Raw genomic sequence first — 23587 nt, 5'->3', positions numbered from 1 at the left:
TAAGTGAATAAAAGCATGGCCAGACACCTGAACTAATAGTGATTTTAAGAAAAAGCTCATTTATAATTAAGCTGATCTGAGGAAACTTTCCTACAAAAAGGGAGATTCTCAGCAGAGTCCTGTGGAGGGGTAGGTGTGGAGCTGAGCGGCGCAGTCCAGTGAGAAAGACAGGAGGGTTGGGGTCTGTTCTTCTGCAGTATGGGTCGGTTTGTCAGTGCGGTTCGTGGCTGTGACGGGGCCGGACCAGACTAGTTCGAGCTCCTGAGTATCGCCCCATGATTGCAAGCCGCCCTGGGACCGGTGAGAGACAGCTGGCAGGTGGGAGACAGGAGCTCGGGGCTGTGCGGCCGGCCAGGCAGAGATAGGGGAGGCGGGTTCAGAGGTCGTTCTTATCTGTGGTGCCTGTGCCACGAAGCAGAGGGCACCGGGAGACTCCCAGGGCTCGGGCCAGGCTGGAATGATTTGCTGAGAGGGGTCACGGTGGGGACAGGGCCGAGCAGTGGACTGCTGTGGGAAGAGAGGGGCTGTGCAGTGGGCTTGGAGACCAGCAGCCGGACCTGGGGAGCCGAGCACTGCAGCACTGAGACCCCAGGGTAGGCTGCTGTACCTGTACCTCATGTTAAGCCACTCTTGTTACCCCAGCGTTTCTCATTGTCCAGGATTACTGGGGAGAGATAAGAAACACTAGATTACAATATATGGATGGAATGTTTTATTTTTTAATGAAAAAACACCAGATCTAACACCAAAAAGGCTTTCTATGGACTTTCTGTTGATCCAGTGGACTCACTGCCTTTAGTCCGCTGGACTATAAGCTCTTCGAGGCACCCATAACTGAAAGTAAGTGGTTACAGGTGTCGCAGGTTGTATCTGACACACACAAAGTCCGTTGTTTCTCATCAAACTCGGTCATACGTTAAGAGCAAACACGTTTGTTGTCAGAGTGTACGTAATTCCGCTAATTGGCTTAATTACGTCAATTAACCCGCTTTTCTCAGTTCTGAAGGTGCTGATGATTCAGAGGAAATGTAATCCGCGCTGGACTGCGCTCCTGCAGGACAGTGAGAGTGATAAGTGACATCCCAGTTTGGGTTCACTTTAAAAACTGTGCACAAAAAATAAAAGCTACACCGAATGTGTCAATATTATTCAGTCGTATTTTGTGGAGACTCTCAACAGAGTATCGAGTCCAGACCGGGCGCCCTGTCCCCCCTGCGCAGCTGCAGCCCTCCCCGTCACATACGAAGTCAAGCCGGCAATTGATTGAGTTACATTTGAGGAAGCAGCGGCGGAGGTGAGTCAACACTGAGGGATGCTGGAGCTGCGCACGACCATGTGATCCGCCCGGCTCCCCCGGAGCTGCGCGCTGAGGGGGCGTCTCTGTGGAGCTGCCAGGCCCTGCGGAGCGCACGCCAGCCAAGCCGCTCCGTCCCTGCCAGCTGGAACCACCAGCGCTTGGCCCGCGTGGAAAGACAAACAAAATACCTAGATCTTACAATGTGCCACATTGGACTCGTTTTGTTTTTTCTACGTTAGTGAATGCATCATTGCTTAGGATTTTAAATATTTTAAATATAAATTGTATTGTATGAATGCTGCTTTGTGGCACACCAGCTACTTTACTGCAGACTACATCCCTGTACAAACGAACAATGGGACTGCTCTTGTTAATTTGTTTAGTTCAACATTTATTGCATCCATCTTAAGTAGAAATGGACCGTATTTGTATTACCTTGGACTCTGTGTCTTTATTACCCTGGACACTGTGACATTATTACCCTGGACACTGTCTTTACTACATGGACACTATTGGACTCTGTGTCTTTACTACATGAATATGAAATATGAAAACCATATTCTTGGAGATAGTCAACATGGGTTTAGACGAGGCAGATCATGTCTTACTAATCTATTAGAGTTCTTGGCAGCTGTAGCTGTAGATCACGTGAAAGCATATGATATGATATACTTAGATTTCCAAAAAGCTTTTGATAAGGTTCCTCACCAAAGACTGATCCTCAGATTGGAAGCTGTAGGCAATCAGGGTAATGTAAGTAGATGGATTATGAACTGGTTGATGTATAGGAAACAGAGGGTGTCGATTAGAGGAGTCGCTTCTAACTGGAGTGAGGTTGTTAGTGGAGTTCCACAGGGATCAGTACTAGAGCCTTTGCTTTTTCTAATCTATATTAATGATCTGGACTCTGGGATAGTTAGCAAACTTGTCAACTTTGCAGATGATACTAAAATAGGTGTCTCAGCAGATACAATCTCAGCAGCACAGGCTATTCAGAGGGACTTAGATAATATTCAGTTGTGGGCCGACACCTGGCAGATGAAATTCAAAATGCAAGGTATTACATGCAGGTAACAAAAATGTCCACTATAATTACACTATGGGAAGTACAGATCTAGATGAAGTAACACATAAGAAAGACATAGGAGTCTATGTGGACTCCTCACTTTCTCCATCCAAGCAATGTGGGGAAGCAATAAAAAAGGCAAACACAGTGCTAGGGTATATTGTCAAAAGTGTAGAATTGAGGAGCTTTTCCAGATCAGCAGGGACACACGCACCCGGGGACACAAATGGAAATTGGGCTTCAAGGCATTCAATACAGAAAACAGGAGACACTTCTTTACACAGAGAGGCGTCACAATCTGAACAAACTCCCCAGCGATGTGGCTGAAGAGACAATTTGGGAACATTCAGAAACAGACTGGATAGGATCCTTGATCACTTAGATATTAATGGACACCAAACGAGCACGATGGGGCGAATGGGCTCCTCTCGATTGGACACTTTCTTGTGTTCTTTCTTATGTGTCTTTATCACTGGACACTGTGTGCTTAGTTTTAGTTTTTTACTGCCCAGGATCAATCCAAAATGAATGAACTTCGTCAGACAGTGGTATTTGCAAATGCGCTATTTTAATTCTGCACCGGTCTGTGAGCCTAATGCTCTCCCGCCACCGCTTTCCGCCTGCCCTTCAAACTCCTGCAGGTCCTCACCGGAGTACTGGCAGATCTGTGAAGTCTCTCTGTGAGAAAGAAGAGCTTTCTGCTGCGCTTTGACAGCCCCGGGCTTTCAGAGCAGGAAAGCGAGATTACCTTTCAGCCCGTGGCCTCGGCTGCAGTGTTTACACACCTGTCCGTCACGGGCGGCCCGTCCAGCCACACAGACAGACGGGACTGTGTCGCAACTGGGTCCTGTGCATAGTGCTGTCAGATGGGCGACTCTGTAAGCGCTGTGTCCGTTAATCGATAGAAACATTGCAAATCAACTAATAATAATAACAAGAAGAAGAATATACCAAAAAATAGGAACAGACTATGCAGTGTGTCTTGGCCCTGTCGTTGGACCTGTAATGTCTCAGACAACATGCATGAAGAAAGTCGTGTTATTAATTCGTTTCCATGCAGCTGTGCTCGCTGCTGTGCCGTCGCCTATGCATTGTGTCTGAACTGCGGCCGCGCCGTGAGGCGCTCGCCATCCAGAGCGCGAAGAGGAACGAGGCAGAGCCGTGTTGGTTTCGCAGTCATTTGTTGTACAGTTGGGCAGATTTTGCGAATTATGGCGCAACCCACCTGTTTACAGGGACAGGTAACCCAGTAATACAGTCCAGGGAGTCCGTGCCCTTGGAAAAGAGGCTCGAATGAGATTTTACATCCCAGTACACGTGTATTTTATTTGTATAAACTGCATTTCATGTTGTAAAGTGCGCTCTCTAAACTGCTGAGATTCAATTCGTTTGCTCGCCAACTGTTGTCTAGCCGAAGCTTCAAGGATAGCTCACCGGCAGAAAAGATGATATATATCCCGAATTATTATTATTATTATTATTATTATTATTATTATTATTATTATTATTATTTATTAATGTGTTACATTAAAAGGAACATTGACAATTGGTTTGGAAATCCCCAGGAACAAAACCACATCTTATCTCACATTTATATTTTAAAGTATTTTAGCGAATCATTGGATTGTTCCTTTATACTACAATATTACCTTTTACTTTTTAAATAGGAATAAGATATGTTGCGATACGTAGTTTTCCTAAATGTAATTTGGCTGATCATCACAACTAACAACGCAAAAAAGTCACTTCTTGGGTTTAAATTATTGGACTGAATGAATAGACAAACGAAATGACTTGATTGGTTAATTAAATAACTTAATTAATTATCCGTCGTTATCCTGTTCTGATAATGTATCGAATGATGAAAGATGCGATTTAAATTGTTGTATTCGCTCGCATCATTTGTCTTTATAAGAAGGAGCCTTTTATGTATTTATGTTTAAACTTTCTTTCACAAGTGACCTGTCCTGCTCTCCGCCACAACGCGTTAAACTCAGCGAACACAGTTCTGTGGTAAACACAATAACACAATTGACTCTTTTAATTAGTATTATTCTCAAGACATTAGCAGCGCAGTTGTACAAACAATTTGCTCCTGTATTTGACACATTTTTCTCTAATTTGAAATGCATTGTTCTTCTTGTAATTGCACACATGTGTATATAGTAGCAATTATTTGCACATTTGCAAATCGTTTAAATATAGTTCGTGCAATGGGTTATAAACACCCTGAGAGAATTACAAAGTGCCAGAAACGGACAGCGGTGCACAGCTGTGCTCGGGGTATTAAAAGAGGGTCGAGGGTTCAAGTCCTGGGTGAGAATCTTCCCTTTTACCCTTGAGCAAGCAACTTTGTATCAATGAACATGCATGTAAGTCTATTATTATTATTATTATTATTATTATTATTATTATTATTATTATTATTATTATTATTATGTAACCACTGGCCTTTCTGTGTTTATCGATTAATGCAGAAGAAGGCGCGACAGAAAATTAATTCTGACTGACTGAATAATAATAATAATAATAATAATAATAATAATAATAATAATAATAATAATAATAATAATAATACATTTATGAAAATATAAAATACATTGATATTGTTCTCTTTACCGGGAATATAAAACTTTATATAGTTTGAGATAACGGCTGTGTGATAATGACTTGTCTCGGAACCAAGGGCCAAATCCAGAACCATGTTTCCTTTGGGCTGTTCGGGATTCTCTGTAATAAATACATGCAATCATAAATATCAAGCCATCAATCAATAAACGATGGTTCTGAAATAAACATTTGATTTTTATTCACCGGCCTCATAGGTGAAGTTCAAGTCGGGACACAACCCGACCACATTGTTTATAATTATTCTGAGAAAATGCAACAGAGAATGCCTCCGCTTGTATCGGCATTAAAAACGAATAATTCGTAATTTAGCATATTTTAGTTTGTTCATTGTCTAAGGCAGTAGCGTCGCTTGTATAGGCTTATCTCGGCTGGATCAGATTCTGCCTGTTCACTAGCGGAGTTCACTCTGCTTTAAAAAAGGGAAAAGATAAGTGTTTTTGAAAGCCTAGGTGATATAGGTTATATTGTTAAAGGTGCAGAAGCATTACTACATTTATAAACCCACTGAACATGCGTTTATTAAGTGACCCGATTGGGGGTTTAAAATATACTTTGCCAACAATTCTTTGTATAGTGCCTTTTGAAAACGTGGATTAATTCGTTTAAAATGCGAACTGTGTTGTGTGTCAGAGAGTTTTAATTTTGTGTTTTTGTATTCTACGAGGCCTGTTTGCGATTTTAAAAGACACCGATCTGAAATCTCCATACACTGACGAGGTTTTTCGACATCCCTATTCTGCTCTGTGTTTGTTGTGGGCTAAAGGCAAACAGCAATTACACTAATGGGCACAGCGCGCCTACTATCCGTGTAACCAGTTCATTCCGTTACGAATTGCTCCGGTCTTTTCGCCGCGCACGGATGACTGTCTGCCTCTCAGGTAAAGAGAAGTGAATGATGCCCGGCGCGCAAAGGCCGAGTTTGATCGCTTAACACACACGTCTACAGTTCAGCTGACTGTGGGCTTTCAGCTGGAGAGGAAATGCATTATTTTAAATCCCATTTGACTTGTAAGCCTAATGAAAAGTTTTCGAAGGCTTTTAATTGACATGAGTGAAAAGAAAAGGCAGAGGGTGGGAGAGTGTTTTGTCTATATGATGTATTGTTTCTTGTTTGCGCTCTTTTGGGTTGTTTGCCGTATCCTTCCTAACCTGCATATTTCAATAGCGATCACCAGCCTTGAAAACGGTCCTCTCACCCATTTCTTCTCATGGACGGAGAAGATGTCATGGCATAAGCAGCACTTAGTCCACACGGGACGGTCCTGGAGGAGTAACTCAAACAGAGCAGAGCTTGGGTAAGAGAAGCCTTTTCTGATTTACTAAATCTAATCTAACACCCCCCCACCGAGGTTTCTGTATTTGTCCGACAGCAGATCAGCTCAATGAAACACAAAACACACTTAACATCCACGACACGGTCAGTCTGTCTGCCCCCGGCACAGTGACTATAATTGTGAAAATACCGATATAAAGGGATTATGTTTCAGGTCGCTTGTGATAGTGATCTGTGCAGTGCCCTTAATTCAGACTTTCTGGTTGAAGTGCCCGGGGGTCAGGGATTGGGTCGGTGCGACACGAAATGAACACAAACTCGAAGCGTTTCAAGAGCCGGGCAGTACAGGGGCTTCACGCCAAAATGAAAATGCGTCTCCGAACAAGCGCGCAGTGTCGCGGAGGACAACGTCTTGTTTGTGATACAACACTCCCAGATCTTATGTTACATTTAACACATTGTGCGTTTGCTGAAGAGCACAATTCTGTGTTCAAATTCACCAAGGCACAACACAATAATGCATCTTCTTAACACAAGTCTGTGTGGGGGAAAACGCACGTCTGTCTTAAAAAACACATTAAATGTGGTATTTTTTGTGTTGTCCTTGAATAAACACATTAGCTCTCAGAGTGAATTTAGAAACAGCCAAACACAACTGCTTTAGCAATGCAGCGATTCCTTATAACACGTGTATTGTGTCATTGGTTTATTTCAAAACGAAATATGTATTGTCTTTCCGGACACCGAGGTCGGTCGTTGTGTCGTGTTGCGTTACTGTCACTGCACTCTAAAAGCAAATGTGTAACTTTAACACATGTGGTGTTTGTTCACAAATGCAGGGCAGAAACACAATTTGGATTTTAACGGGTGAACTACACAATTAACAGGTAACAACACAGTCATGTATTAATGACACAGACTCGTGTTAAAAATAAAGAAATACACTCTTAGAACGAATGTGTTAACAATTTCAATAATACAATCAAAAATACAATATGGTGTTAAACATACACATTGTTGAGTTAAAATACACATTATTGTGTTGTAATTTGTGAAATTTTAACAAAGTCGTGTTCAATTTAACACTTTAGTTCTAAGAGTGTATAAATAACATGTCAAACTGTGTCGCCTTGTTATCAGTTGATCTTAACAAATCGACTCTAAATTAATTCTCTATCTCCAGGAATCAGAAACAACATTTCTGCTTTCAGGATCAACAGTGTATCGTAATGAATGTGGCACCGACCCCGGGGACAGTGGCCCGTGTGAGAGCCGACAGCGGAGGTCGTCTGTGTCGGCCGGCTGGGGGCTCTGCGACACGGGGCCGACCTCCCGGACCAGTCTGTCTACCGGCTCTCTGTCCGTCCTGTGGCCCCGGGACTTTAACACGCATTTCAAAAGACTCGCCTCCGAGTCTCTGAGCGGAAAGCGGTCATATGAGCCCTGAAGTGATGTGATTTGGTTTTGAAAGAGAAAGCTAAACTGCAGAATAAATAAATAAATAAATAAAATAAGCAAATGTGTATATATATATACACACACATATATATATATATTATTGTACACACAGGGCGGTAGCACTTTCCAGTCCTTTTTCCCCAGTAACCCCCCCCCCCACACACACACACACAAACACAACTTATAGGATCTCCACTGATTGAAAGGTGTCCTGGAGGGTCAATGCCAGTGAGCTGGTGAGATCTCAGAGTAGCCCACCGTGATCCTGATGCGGGTTCAGTGATCCTGATGCGGGCTCGGTGATCCTGATGCGGGTTCGGTGATCCTGATGCGGGTTCGGTGATCCTGATGCGGGCTCGGTGGCTTTGCTTCACGTAAATGTCTTCAGCCGCGTCATGCGGGATGGAAACGACTCCACTGTTTCCAAAATGAAGCCATAAAAGCACCAATACAGCGGAAATCCTATAAAAACAGTTACCAGGTTAATTGGAAGCAGTTTGCCAGCGCGTTTGCTGTGTTATTGGGGTGTGATCAATAACATGAACTGTTAGGTGATTAAAACTAGCTAGACTAATCAAATAATAATTAAAAAAAACAGTCTAACTAACATTTCAGACATTCGCATGGTCTGCTTAAACATAGTAGTTATTGAATTGTTTGCTCTGCTTTAATGGACAAAACATGTATAAAACAAACGGGGATAGACGGCCTGTGAATAAAGGCAAACACTGGTCTTGACATCGATGTCTGCGATTTTAATTCTGCCCATGCGCAGTGGCCCTTATTGTGGCCCCTCCGTTCGCCTAAAGTTGCTCGAGTTTATCTGAAGGCGTATTTGGACAAGAAACTAATGCCTCGCTGTTATATTCCAGTTTCGTCGATATCGACAGATACAACTGTTTTCCCCCTATACACCCGATACCCCCTCACCCAGCCTACTGGCCCTCGGACACTGTTACCCCCCATCACCAGCTGCTGTGGCTGAACCGTGGACAGCGAGACTCGGGGGCCCAATAGTCCAGGGTTTGGGTGTCACAGTAGGATTGCCGTGCGGTCTCACAGGGCCTCGGTCACCTGGGGAAGTGAGATCCGTAGGCCAGGATCCACTCAGGGGCCCACGCACCGGCCTGTGATTGGCTCCAGGGATCACAGTTTAGTCAAGGTATTTGCAGGAAGCACTCACGTGTTCCGACTTAGCGGTGTACCTGGGGGTCGTGTCCTGGCCTGTGGGCTATACCCCCACTTCCACCCAGCCGCACTGCCTCGCCGCTATAATCTGTTTGTTTTAGTAACGAAACCGGGGCTTGGAGTTAAATAGTTAATTGGACTGACAGAAACCACACGTGACGGAATTTTTGCAGGATTAAGTCAGACTGCGCCAAGGTCCCCTCCTGCCCTGACGGGTCTTTGTTTCCCATCTTCTAAATCCCACCCCCTGGAAACGGAGAAGTTTAAAAAAAGAAAGGGGGGGGAGTAAAGGAAAAAAAGACAAATATATCACAAAAAAGTTTCCCCTCCACAGGCAGCGCTCACAAGTAGGGAAACTAGCGACCTGGACTGGGTGATGGAGGCGGAAGGCTGCCTGTCTTTCTGCCCTGCCTCAGCTAGGACCACCCCCGCCGCCTCCCCGGGGCTGGAGCCCGGGTCCGGATCCTTCCACCCTGGCGACGAGCTGCAGAACCACCCGCTCCACGTCCACCAGCACCGGCTCGGCCTCCGGGGCGAACTGTACAGCGCCGCCCGGGCCGGGAGGTACCCGTCGGGCAGCCCCGGCGAGTTTGGGCACAACCCGGCCACCCCGAACCCCCGAGCTTCCCCCGGGAAAATACAGAGCAAGTACTTGGAAAATATCAACCAAAAGAGTTTATCGATCAGCGGGAAGACAGCTTTCTATGAGAGCAGCCCTGAAGGTAAGAGACACTTCACACTTAACATCAATAAGGTTACAGGATGCGCGCAAAGAGTGTGTCTGCTTTATTATTATTATTATTATTATTATTATTATTATTATTATTATTATTATTATTATTATTATTATTATTAAAGAATCACAATTCCGATAATAATGTACTCGTTAACAATGACCATTGACAATTAAAATGACGAGCTGCAAGCTGTTGCCTGCTGCTATTGAGATGCCATGTCTGTTGGTCTAGGGGTTGTGTGTCTGTGTGTCTGGGGGTCTGGGGGTCTGTGTGTCTGTGTGTCTGGGGGTCTGTGGGGCCGTGTGTCTGTATTTCTGGGGGTCTGGGGGTCTGGCCTGTGCGATTCCTGTGCATTTGAACAAAATCTGAGATGTCTTGATCCACGAGCACAAAGTCCCTGTCTTTACTGGCCTGCTTCACAAATTACCTCCATGCTTTTATATTTACGAGTATAAAAACGCAAATGTTTGTATAATATAATATTTCAATAAATGTAATTTACATTTGAGTATAAACTCCTACAATTAATGACTTGCAAACTGCGGTGTAATTAAGAGCAATACATTTTATTGTATCGTTAAAGGCACCGTTTAAGACTGTTAGGAAAGATTGTAAAGTAGCGCGACAGTAACTGTGAGCCGTATTTCGTGTAGAAGTTTTACTTGGTTTTAAGAGTGTCGTTCAGTTCGCCCCAGCTCTCCGCAATAACTGTGAGAAGCTGGACGTGTTTGAAACCTGCTGGGTTCTTTGTTATTATTATTATTATTATTATTATTATTATTATTATTATTATTATTATTATTATTATTATTATTATTATTATTATTTACAGGTAGCAAGACAGCTATGCTATTTAAACCGAATCCCCCTTTTTACGTGTTGGGCTAAGGAGGGCGCAAAACATAAAGAAAATGTAAGAAAATATATTTGAACTTTTATTCATTTGTGACATTTTGGTCATGTACTTCGTAAATATACTGCATCTGAAAATTAGTGTTTAATTTTAAAAATAAATGTATTTTACTTGTATTTCTTACAATGCAGAATTATTACTTTAAAGAATTACTGATGAGTCCCTTTCCCCAATTATTATTATTATTATTATTATTATTATTATTATTATTATTATTATTATTATTGTTATTATTATTATTATTATTATTATTATTATTATTATTATTATTATTATTACATAATAATAATAATAATAATAATAATAATAATAATAATAATATCTCATGTGATTTACTATAGGAGATCTAGGAGAGATATTCAATATATTTAGGAATAAGGCCTTTACAACAGTGCGGCTCATCCCGGGTTAGGCCAAAGACGAACTCTTCGCAGGTTAACTTCACAGGCAAAGGATACGAGAAAATTAGTGAATTCACACTAAATGATATATTAAACAACAACAACGACAATTAACAAAAAAATATTACAAGTGGTATAAAGTTTAAGAATGACTGTGGATATCTCTCCACACATGGGTGCAGGCTGTGTAGAAGCTATATGTACACACTGGGGGTGTGTTGTGTTTGTTCTGCTCAGGACTCAGATGCACAATCAGCGTGTTTTTCACATAGAAACAACATCGCAGTGTAATTTATACAGCTTCAGTACACTTCTCTCACATGGTTTATACAATATGTGTGCCTTTTATTCCCTCCGAAACACACGAACGAACTGATTCGGTTACAGAAATTGTAATTTAAAAATCATTTTGCCACCAATATTTTGTTTCTGCTGAAATACAAACGCGAATGTTGCGGACAAGAGGCTGAAGTGCAAAACCCGCTCTCTTTGCAACTCAGCGAGTAGAGCATGTGTTCAAATGTCCTACTGGTAAATGTCTGTCCAATGTGCCCTATACCGGAGAGTTGTGGGTGAGACAATAATCTTACTGTAGAATCTTACTGTGAGCCCAACTACTGAATCGCAGTGAATGACAGAAGGACAGGAGAGAGAAAGTGTGCCTTCAGCCTGTGACCCTTTACATTCTTCACCGTCAGGTCACATTAGTGAGACATTGTTTGCCACATTCATTTTACATACCAGGACATGACGCCTTTATTCAGTCGGAAATTTTACAGTTTTTTTAAATGCATGTTAAAAAGTGCTACCAAAGGTTTGCAATGACATTGTGTTCCGCATTTTATTTTTGCACTATTCAAACGTCTCAGGTCATTGCATGTGCGGGCGGTGGCTATAGTGCAATTGGTTTTCAGTCGCTTCAAATACATGCGCCAGCTTCATAAATAATAATAATAATAATAATAATAATAATAATAATAATAATAATAATAATAATAACGTTTTTATTTTATTGTTTTTATTGTTTTATTTGTATTTTTTATTACAGCATCCAAAAAAGTCTCTGTGTCAGGGATGATTATATTGCACACTTTTCTGGTGGCAGTTGCGCCTGTTGACACAGTTGTATTAGAAAACAGTTATTTCTATGACTCCAGAAACAAGGCCGTAACTTATCGGTGCACATTCGTGCACATTTATTAATATTCATTATTGCGTTAAACATTGATCAGCTATTAGGGAAATTGTGCAGGATTTATGCAAGTTTGTGTTGTTATATATATACACACATACATAGCAAAACCTAAAGTGAAATGGTATAGAAGCCGGCGCTGTCATGCGGCCCTCGGGAGTCACAGAGGGTTAATTAAAGGCATTTGTCTCGGTAAACATCTCTGTTGTTTTAAAACAAAACCATTAAGCTCTCTGGTTACAACAGCTGGAGCCAACCGCCCCTGTACCCGAACTGTGACTGAAGCCAAATACCCCACAATCCCAAAAATAATAATAATAATAATTATAATTATAATAATAATAATAATAATAATAATAATAATAATAATAATAATAATAATTATGTAGTCATTATTTTTTATTTAAGTTAATCTCACATTTGCACATATTTTAAAAACTGTATTGTCTGTTTATTTTCTTCAAGCTTCGTGTTTGAATTACAAAATGGCTATTTGACTTTATTTTTGTGGAGCTGATCTCAAAAACAAAACCACACTAAATGCGAGGTTGTCGTTATTACATGTTGTCTAGTGAAATGAAAACCGTGCTTTGGAAGAGAGGGGTCAGCAGCCCAGTGTTTCGGTGCGATGGACGGAAGCTGACCTGCGCGCTGGAGGAGAGACAGGGCAGAGCTCTGCTTATGATCCTAACTTTCTCCCCAACAATTACCCCGACTTCCCGTCATCCTGCCCCACTAGTCTAAACACAGAGCCCGGCCGCAGCGCTCTCATAGGGATCTGTGCTGGTGTCAGAGGAGACTCCTCTGTCCGAGTGAGAGAGAGTGATTGAGATTCAGTGCTTCAGTTCTACTTCACCTCCTGTCTGGTAAGAGTGTGTCAGAGAGCCGGGCGAGTGCAGTGCTGGGCTGTGACTGCTGTTTCCACCGCAGCGCTTCAGACATCCGTACCAGTAACTCGTAGGACACGTTATAAAATAATAATACTAATAATAAGACATTTTAAGATTATTATTATTATTATTATTATTATTATTATTATTATTATTATTATTATTATTACTAAATTTCTTAGCAATTATTATTATTAGTAGTAGTGGTATTAGTATTGTTATTGTTATCATTATATTCGATTATTATTATTATTATTATTATTATTATTATTATTATTATTATTATTATTATTAGTGCAATCCTGAATTTCGCTTGTGAGTATTACCTGCAATGTACTGATTACTGAACAGAATAACAGCATGTCGAGCATTTCTCTTGTGCGGCCCAGCACTGGGATGTGTTCAGGTGTGTTTGTGTTGATGCCAGATTTATATAAACACCGGTAGACTTTTTGACTGATAATTCCCCCAGGTCTATACAAAATATCGTTGTGTTGTTGCTGGCTGTAGTGCGCTATATCGTTGTTGTGGTCAGCCCACGTTGTGTGATCGTGTTGGTGCTGACCCTCCTCTTCATCAGCAAGAGCGCGAGGAGCTGACCCCGCACAGGAGCCGAGACACCGCACCGCATCTTCACCATCATCATGACCACAATCATCATAATAATAATCATAATCACAATGACAATAATAATATCCATAATAATAATCATAATAATCATAATCACAATAATAATCATCATCATAATAATAATAATAATCACCATCATCATAATAATAAGAATTATAACAATAATAATAATATGAATAATAATAAGTACAAATGTATTTCTGGACTGTAAAGCTAAAGTTCCAAATCTGTAAACGTGAATGCGATTGAGCTCGGGGTTTCACTTGACATTATTTGTTGATCACGGATCTGTGTTGACCATAACAGACGATGTGTTCATTGTGAATTATGTTGCCCCAGTTCAAACTCAAATGATGTGTTTCGAATATATATCATGAAAACATTGACTGGTCGACTCGTTCTTCTTTAAAGTATATTGTTTAGCCTGTATATATCAAAGGCTTTCCAGTGGGTTGGTAAAATATTCCAGAGGTGGTTTAATGTTTGCTGCTACACTGTAAAAAGCAATGTGTTTAAACAACACAAATCAATAATCACGCACTTCTCCCTATAGCGTGGGGTGCCGTCTTTCTCCAAACCTGCCACAAAATGTGTCACTTTTGCCACTTCACCACAATCCCCTGTGAAATATATCTGGGAGTTTGATTTAAAAAAATAATATAAACCTGTATTTCAATTAAGTATTTATTGTGAATATATATAATGATTTTTTAAAATATATACAAATGTGTTTATGTATTGTGGGAACGTAGTGTCCGCATTAAAATTGACAAAATGCGTCATTATACAAAAGTATTACCTGTTGTTTAATCTGTATTTATTGACTAGTAAAATTAACTAAATGTTCCAATACATTATCAAATCAGGCCTACAATTGAAACAATATTCATCTGAAGCGCGTAAGCATACGTGGAGAAATGGATAGATAAAAGTTCCCTAGTAAGCACTCGAAACTCCACAAAGCTTTGTAATTCGGTGATTTATTTGTTTTAATACTTGTTGACAAATTTGTACTCTTATTTATCAATCATGTTTTTTAGTTTTTTTTCTGAACAGGGATACAGTAAAAAAAGAAAAAAAAAATTAACTAATTAACTAAAGTCACTGAACTGGGTTAGGGCCGGGGATGTAAAGTGTTGGACAGCGTTGTACACATGCATCGAGGAATTCATTAAGGACATGTGCATGCAATTTGCTTTGATTATTAGTGCTGTGTTGGGTGGTGTTGTACACGAACCTCTTACACTGCGCAACATGCGAGTATCTGAGCAGAAGCAGAAGCAGAAGCAGGCGATTATTTTTGTGTGGCGCGTAAAATGCGCTGGTCGCCTCCTCCGTCAATCATAAAGAAACATGTCTGATTAAATACAACACAAAGCACACAAACACAAAACCAAGTTGCTTGGTATTGAAGCAGCGTTTGCGTCTGCGCAGTGTCCGGCCGTGTTGCGGGACGGGGGAGAGCTGCATGTCTTTGGTTTTCTCTCCGTCCAAATTGCTCTCGCCTTCAAAGGCGCCCCAGCCCTGCTGCCGGATCTGCTGTCGAAGGCGGTGTTTGAGGATGGCAGGGTGAGCCGGCCTTCGCGATTGTCTCGGTGTGCGTGTGTTTGAAATGGACGGACGGCGGCCGCGTTGAGCCAAAACCGACTGAACCTCTCATGACACCCAAAAGAAAACAGTGAACAGATAGTCTTCAGGCCCCGGAGGCGCTCTGTTATTCATCTGTTTGAGGAATTTCTCGCTTTTAAGCGTTATTAATCCCCCCTCGTTTACTGTGCGCAAATTCCGTCCTCTCCTCTGGAACCATCTGGCTCCTTTACATTTATTTGTATTTTTTTCCCTTCCTTTTGAGTCCAAAACAAGGACGGGAGAAGAGCCGTTTTTTATGAGGTCTTGGCGAGTGCAGTCTCCAAGACAGAAAACTGATATCTTATTAATACTGTCCGACTGGTTATTTTAAATTGGGAAACGGAAAGGATTCTCAGGAAGGCCTGTATCAGTGACGCAACGTCCCCGGTTTGATCTGGCCCCGGGTTCCAGCTGCACTACAGGAAACCGTAGGAAATACACTGACAATCCCAGCTGACTACAACTGTGCTAATCTGTTAGGAAACACCACCTAGCATTGATCTGTGCAGTCGACTGGTTTCATTAGACAAACTGAGTGACGGGGAGACCTCATTGTTCCACTTGGGAGCAGTTTGAAGCCCCACACAGACACCCAGAGAATGGCCCTATCTCTCATGGAGTGCTGTTGCTCTTTTTCTTCTTCACGAAGCTGTGGCCCAGTGCACTAAGTACTGGCCCAGGACCTGAAGCTTCATCCTCAAGAGCCACAATGATCATCAGCAAATGGTGTTGTCATCCCTGCAGTCCCCGGATTTTGCCACCCTGGGACCCCCAGCCCCTCCGCAGGGCCTGCGGCACCCAGACTATCGTATAATATAATATCATTATAATACAGTACAATATTGTATATCATCTTAGGCCCAGAACAGACTGTCCAGCCCAGTGTAGCCCACTTGAGCCCATCTATGTCCAAACCAGGCTGAATTGTGGAATTGTATGAGCATATAAACCCTGTGTGTGTGTATATATATAATCCTTCGGGGTCCATAACAAGGACAAGAACAGTTAGGAGGGCTTGCCTGATGTAGCTCACAGTGGCTTGGCAAATTCTAGACAGCTTATTATTATTAATAATCATAATCATAATAATTGTTTATTAACATTTACAAACACCATTGTTTTGTCAAAGGTAACAAAATTAGTAAAAAACTGCATAATTTATGTAGCAGAGAGACTTGTAATAAAGAGACAGGATGGAAACTGCAGTGAGTCACACGGTGAGTGCTGGGCAACACCACACGTCACCAAGACCACAGCAGGCCCGGCGCCAGACACAATTCATGGCCACAGTTCAGTTCAGTTAAACACAGAGCGCGTCGTGAAGCCATGGATGAAACGGCACGCATTCGCTCACAAGCAGAGCGCTTACTGTGAGAGCTGTGCAATCACGCACAGAGGAGTTTGTTTATTCCTCTCCGTGTCGCAGGGCGATCGAGTTTCCGACGAGGGTTTTACAATCTGTTGGCAGGGCTTCTGCAGCAATGTCATGGCCATGTACTCTGTGTATGAAGCACAGGGAATAGGTTTCAAATTCACCAGCTGACGTCAGGCGAGAGGAGGTGCAGTGTCAGTTTATGCCCGACATGCTGGTCTGATTAAACCCCTTTGCTTGAATGTAGTTGCAGGATGTCACACAGGCATTTTAAACGATCGTTTTGTGGAAAAGTGTAATATATATGTGACCATTAAAAAGTGTGGAAGCTTGATGAACAGATTAAAGTCCTCTGATGACTTCAAAGATTCCTGAAATTGTAATTATTTGCAGTCTTTCCTGCTGACCAGATATGGAGGGAAAAGAATACAGATCTCATGTCAGTCTGATATTGTGCAGAGGAAGAAGAAAAAAAAAAACACCCAGAGTTTTTCATCATATTTTTTCGTTTGCGACTGTTGAAATGGCGTTAAGTGAGAGCTGGGCCGCGTGCCGTCAGTGCACGTGACTGAGTCCCGGGGGCAGGAGACCGGCTCCAGGCATGTGCAGCGTGCTCATCTCTCCAGATATGCAAACATGTTTTATCATGTGAAACCAGTTGAGCGACAGGATGTTTATAAATGGCCACAATGAGCTGCTCGGGATCCAGACCTCTGCCAGCGCTGACTCTGCTCAGGTTGATGGGCCGGCTGCAGGGCAGACTTGGGCCGAAGAGAAAGCTTGCCCGACCCATTCGTGCTGAGCCGAAGACAAGGGGGGATTTTTGCCAGTTGTCAGATGTTTGGGGTTCCCAGAATATCTCAATATATAGATTTAAAAGAGCAGGTTTATTTGTGGGTCGGCAGCTGGAATAGAGTTCACAGCTTTGTGTGGAAACTAAACATGTATAGGTTTATTTGTGGGTTTGTTTATTTGACTATTTTCAAGAAGTTATGTGCACATTCAGATGTTTTGTTTGTTTGTTTCTTGGTTATATCAACAGTAGTTCTAGTCTCTGAGACTGCAGATGTTGTGAGTGTTGCTGACACACTGCAGCTTCACGGGTGTAGCGCACACTCCAGCCACAGGTGTAACAGGTTTTAAAATACTATCGTGTTAGCGACTCCACCAGCGAAGACCACCAGTCCACATCCTCAACACTGTGCTGCTCATGGATTCCCCGTCTGTGTGTTTGGAATTGCTGTCGGTTCCTGTGAAGGTCTGTGAAGGTGCAGGCAAACGCACTGCTCCGTCTGAAGAGGGAGTTAAAGTGTCGGGCAGGGCTCTGAACCTCATTGTATGCCCCATTGTGAACTCTCTGGGGTGCGGCACTCATATGTGTCCCCCATAACCACACTTTGCTGGAGTTGGGAGTGAGAGACAGAAAAGTCAACAGGACTGCGAAGGAGACGCACACGGGGAATACCCAGCGAGATGGAGTCTGTAGGAAACCCTGCTTTGTTAAAGGGGCGGTATGTGACTGTGAAACATATCTCTGGGTTTCGTCTTGGGTTTTAAAGTGGCTGATATATTATCGCTGTCAGGGAGGAGCTGTGCTCTGCCATTCTGACCAGGCAGGCATCGACAAGCACCCAGCTGGGGTTGTAGTAACAGCAACCGAAGAGAACAACACAGCGGAAGCCACAAATGCTGTGCAAAACTTTAATTAACTAAGCAGCTGGTGACCAGAGAGTGATGTACAGTGTGTAGTGTGTGCCAGTCCTCGGGGGGGGTTGATGCATATCCTGTGCCCCCAGCTGTAACACCAGACCACAGATTGTAAAGGTAAAGTGACACTCCTGAGGGCCTTCTCTCGGTTTTAAATCTTACACTGAACATGAGGCTGCATCAGAGTTAGGCTCGCTGTCCTGACAGTGAGATGAGAATTTTTTATTTTCTGTTATTTTTTCCCCTTCCCTCTGTCAGCCCTCCATCAAAGAGCGCGTACCCTGGGAAAGTTCACTGCTGTGAACCCTGCTTCCTCGCTCCCTCTCCTGAGTGCAGGCAGGCCGGCGCCACCACAGCCTGCTTATTGTTCAATCCACAGCGCCCTGCCACTGTAAAATGAGCAGCTCCTGCCCAGGGCACCGCAGCCGAGACAGTTTCCTCCCCCCACCAGCACCTCCGCACCTGTGCTGTCCATGTGCACCGCCGGTGCGGGGGGCTGCCGTGTTGCAGAGTGACAGTATACAGGCATCGTCTCAGTGCTGACTTCAGCAGTAACAATAAAAGTTCACACACATGAACTGTCTTTATCTCCCTCTCTCTCTCTCTCACTAGTGATAGTAATTTTCTACTTTGCTCTGAGAAGGTTGCGGAGGGGGTGGTTCTCTATCAGTTCTGCAATTTGTTTTTGTAAAATTTTTCTCGACAGACCTTGAAATGTTATAGAAGTTTGAAAGTTAAAATCTCCCTTTCCTTCCATCTCTCCCTTCCAGCTGGGGAGAAGCCCCGCCCCAAGCCCCTGGGCTTCCCGCTGTTGCCCGTGGAGTGCCGCGCGGGGCTGGATAGCTGCGTGAAGCTGAAGGAGGCGGCAACGGCGGAGCTGCCTGGTGACTCGGTGGCCGACTCCATCGACCTGTCAGGCAAGAGCAAGAAGCGCCGCAACCGGACCACCTTCAGCACCTTCCAGCTGGAGGAACTGGAGAAGGTGTTCCAGAAGACGCACTACCCTGACGTGTATGCACGGGAGCAGCTCGCCCTGCGCACCGAGCTCACAGAGGCACGCGTGCAGGTACACACACCTCCCCCCTTCCCTCCGTCACTATACATTCAGACTATCACCCCCCTACACTGCATCCACACTCACCCCTGCTATTACACCACACCCCCTTGAACACCGAGCCCCTCTTCAAACCCCTGGAGGGGTTCTTGGCTGCGGTGCTGACCGGTTCCAGTGACACCAGCCCAGTGCCACCCTGTGACCTGGCACCCCCCCTCATTTTGCTCTGACCCACCCACAGGTGTGGTTCCAGAACCGCCGGGCAAAGTGGCGGAAGAGGGAGCGCTATGGCAAGATCCAGGAGGTGCGGAACCACTTCGCCGCCAGCTACGACATCTCCATCCTCCCGCGCTCGGACACCTACCCCCAGGTAACCCACAGCAGCCCGGGGCAACCGATATTCAATATGGGCCCATTCTCTCCATGGGCATCGACTCTCTCCGTACTCCCTCTTTTCCAGCTCACCCTTCTCTCTCTCTCTCTCTCCCTCCTTCCAGATCCAGAACAACCTGTGGCCAGGGTCGGGCTCTGGGGGGGCGGCGGGTGGCTGCGTCCTGTCCCCCGATAGTGTGCCCAACTCCTGCATGACGCCCTACTCCCACCCGCACTCCCACGGCAACATCCCAGGCTTCATGGGCATCTCGGGGTCGCCCAACCACCACCCGGGGATCAACAGCCTGTACTCCCTGCACGGCTTCCCCAGCGGCCTGGCCGGGCACTCCTTCGAGCCCGTGTCTGAGTCTGAGTACAAGCCGTCGGGCCTTGTGGCTCTGAGGATGAAGGCCAAGGAACCAGGCGGCTTGCTCTCCTGGCCCACATGACCTCAGGCTGGCCCCCAGTGACTGGTGCCACAGCTGCCTCCCCGTCACATGGCCAGCGGGAGCAGGAGGAAGAGGAGCAGCGATGACCCGAGGATGGAGCAGGTGAAACAGGGAGGCTCGTTTGCGGAGTTCTACGTCCCCAATTGGGGATCAGGGTCCCTGGCTCAACCGACACCCCCCCACCCCTCTCCATTACGACTGCCTTCCACCGACTGCCACCCCCGTCCCCAGTCCACATCTGCCCAGTGACCTCCCCCCATCTCCTCTCCTCCTGCCCCCAGTTCCCTCAGTTAGCTCTCAGCCCCCTTCATTCGTCGGTGAAGGACCAGGGAGACCCCGGGCCACCACTTAAAATCCCCCCACCGATATGGCAACAAGCCATTCATTGTAGATGAACTGTCTCACCTGTGCCTTAAATGCAGCAAAGTCACATGCCGTGGCTGGACCTCAGACACCTCCAGACAGCTGCAGCTATCATTCGTTTATTGCTTGTTTAGGGTTGTTGTTGGGTTTTACTTGTCATATTTTATTTTATTCTTTTTGATTCTTTACCATTTGGACTTTAGTGTCTTAACATGCAACGACAATGAGAAGGAGGAGACGAGGAAGAGGAGGAGGGAAAGGAAGGTACTATTTAAAATTGTACACGTTAAGAATGTTACCCAGATATTCTCACTGTATGTATCGTGTAATGGATGATGACCAATAAATGTTTTTAAACTCGACAACATGAGGAGAGATTAAATCTGCCATTCAGAGCCACCGTGCCCGGGGCAGAGACGCGCTGTCCTGTTGCCTAATTCGGCATGCAGTTGGAGGTAAGAGTCACACTAGGGACTCTGTGCCAATAAAGGGATAATAGGACATTTCAATTAGCTGGTATTACAGAGTCTTTTCCGAATCAGGGGGGTGGTGGATTGGGGACATCTTACACAATATGCAAGGGAGGGATCGATGCGAAGCCCAACAAGGGCAGGTTTCAGCATGACTGTACAGAGTAATTATTAAGAGCTTTAACCATGAGTAAATGGTTACCCGGGGTTGGGACTGAGCCGGGCACTGGGCAGCCACTCCAACAATCGAGACATTCAGTGTGTGTGTGTGTCAATCCTCACGCAAGTTTACCCCGGGCAAATGTACCCTCGGATTTTTGCATTTTTAACGTGTTTTTACTGCCACAGCTCCAAGACTAATAGGTGTCGTTCTCTCAGGCGAGACAGTATTTATTTACTGCCATGGCATGTATGCTCTCTGGCAGCAGGAAGCTACATGACCCGTCTCCCTGTGCCACCACCGCAGGCAGGTGGGTGGCTTGTCTCCTGTCCCTCGGCTCAGCTCAGAGAGACTCCCCGTCGCTTGTGGCTGCTGTATGTTCGAACCACAGCCTGTAAATAAATGAAATAAATACCCCGCAGTGTTTGTCTCTGGCTGTGATGCTTGGAGGCTGTTGGCACTTTTCTGCCCACCTTGCTTCATAAAACAGTGAAGCATTGATAGAGGATGAATGGTTTTTCATGGACCTACCTGTCCCAAAGAGCAAGACCCACCTCGGACCCAAACCCAAATACACTTTATTTATAACCGAACTCCTGGGTGTTTCAGAAATTGTCTGGATCCGCCAGAGCCCGGCATCGTATTGGTTTATAAGGAAGATCATCCTGGGTCACGGCACGCCATCACCGAGAGGCCTGTTGCGTCTCTGTGCCTTTTATAAAGTCGACACGTATGCACTGCAGTCTCACGGACATTGAGCTCATGTGCTCTACTATATCTGGTAACCCCGGAGGCAGTCAGGGCCCATAATGCAGCCGTGCCAAAGTCTTGCATACTTCATTCATTTTATATTTCCTTTTATTGGGTTGTACTGACCTGATGAAACCCCTTCAGGAGAGACTTTTTCTTTGCCAAACCTCAGAGGGACCGGCGGCACTTTTCTAAGTCATGAGAATGTTGTTTTCTTATTCCTTTTTTATCCTTTATTTTTTGGGGGTGGAAACGGCTCCATGCCCACTGTGCCTAGAGCAGCGTGGTTTCCATCCAGTGTTCAGGAAACAGTAATTCACAGACCACGATAACGGCAACCACTCGGGCATCCGATTGAAAGAGATGCATTTCGGTAAAACGATTCTGTTTACTTGCAAATGGACAAGAAAGAGCCGTTCCCTGCATAGTAAAGCAGGAGAGCCTCGTAGTCCCGCCGCGCTGCTGTTTGATGTTATCCCTCGGTGTCGTCCTGTGCGCTCTGCTTCTCTTCTCCTCTCCGTCAGTTCTTGGTTAGGAAAAGACATCCACCCTGGTCTCGCTCTCCACGACAGTGAGTCACCTGACACGGAGCGTGCGCCCAGCCGCAGGACTGAGGGGTCGCCTTGCTCATGCTTGACAGTTTTCCACAGACTCTTAAATCCACATATTGCCCCCGTGATTCAGGTGAGCAGAAGTGCAGTGTGACTTAGTGTGACTTCACTTCATTTCATTTCATTTTCCAGTGTTTATATTACAGATTGCACACAATTGTCCTCGTGTGTGCCATCACAGTCCTTTATTGACAAGATTCCCAAGCTGTAGGTACAGGAAAAGTACTTGACAACTTTTTAGTAACTAAGCAAGGGTCAGAGCTCCATGCGGCCAGCAAGGCAAGGGTCCTGCTCAGTTTAGGCTGCGGGGGTGTTGGGTAATTTGCGTGAGGCTGGCTGTGGTAAGAGAGACCATCAGAGAGAACAGGGGCTCCCCAGAGAGGTGAGAGGGGTTCATATCTGGGAGAGAGAGAGGGGAAAAGGAACAGAAGGCCAGGCCACACAAGTGCCTGATTGCTGTCCAGCGCCCGCACCACAAAGGCCGCCGGGATGCGACTTGATTTGCTCTTGGTTTTTGTCAGCCATTCCTCTCATGGGTAGAAAGGGCATCTGGTCTTGGCCCCCACCTCACAACTCTCCCTCCTCTCCTCTCTCTCTCTGTCTCCCTCTCCCTCTCTGCCGCAGCTCTCCCCTTCAGCGTCTCTCTCGCAGCACACAGCTGCTTTCACTTTCCATTCCAGTGCAGTGCGCTCCCCTGGTCCAGACTGACTGGAAAACATAAACAGGATGTTTAAAAAAGAAAAGAAAAGAAAGGGAGATCTGTTTTTTTAAACAAATGAATATGATTCAGTCTCTTACAGGCCTCTGCTGTGGAGGCTGTAAGTGCTAAACACTTCTGCTCTCCAGGTAATTGTCCGCAGGCAGGGCAGAGGGACAGAGCAACACAAGTCATATCTGCTGCCTGTGTCCCAGTCGAAGATACCTGTCGGCAATACCTTTTAAGTCCTGATCTGGAGATACAGGTAGGGACCCCT

General features: G+C 44.7%; 1 protein-coding gene across 1 annotated transcript; it reads left to right on the top strand.

The window, feature by feature from the left end:
• Window positions 1-9214: 9214 nt before the first annotated feature.
• Window positions 9215-20987, top strand: alx3 (ALX homeobox 3). The gene is made up of 4 exons (XM_066703128.1): window positions 9215-9635; window positions 19155-19450; window positions 19680-19808; window positions 19936-20987. The coding sequence occupies exons 1-4, from the start codon at window positions 9290-9292 to the stop codon at window positions 20257-20259; spliced, it is 1095 nt and encodes a 364-aa protein (XP_066559225.1). The 5' UTR covers window positions 9215-9289; the 3' UTR covers window positions 20260-20987.
• The last annotated feature ends 2600 nt before the right edge of the window (window positions 20988-23587 follow it).

Source organism: Amia ocellicauda, chromosome 5 (assembly GCF_036373705.1).
Source record: "Amia ocellicauda isolate fAmiCal2 chromosome 5, fAmiCal2.hap1, whole genome shotgun sequence".
Lineage (NCBI taxonomy): Eukaryota > Metazoa > Chordata > Actinopteri > Amiiformes > Amiidae > Amia > Amia ocellicauda.
Note: the sequence above shows the minus strand (reverse complement) of the source record. Positions and strands in the feature narration are given on the sequence as shown.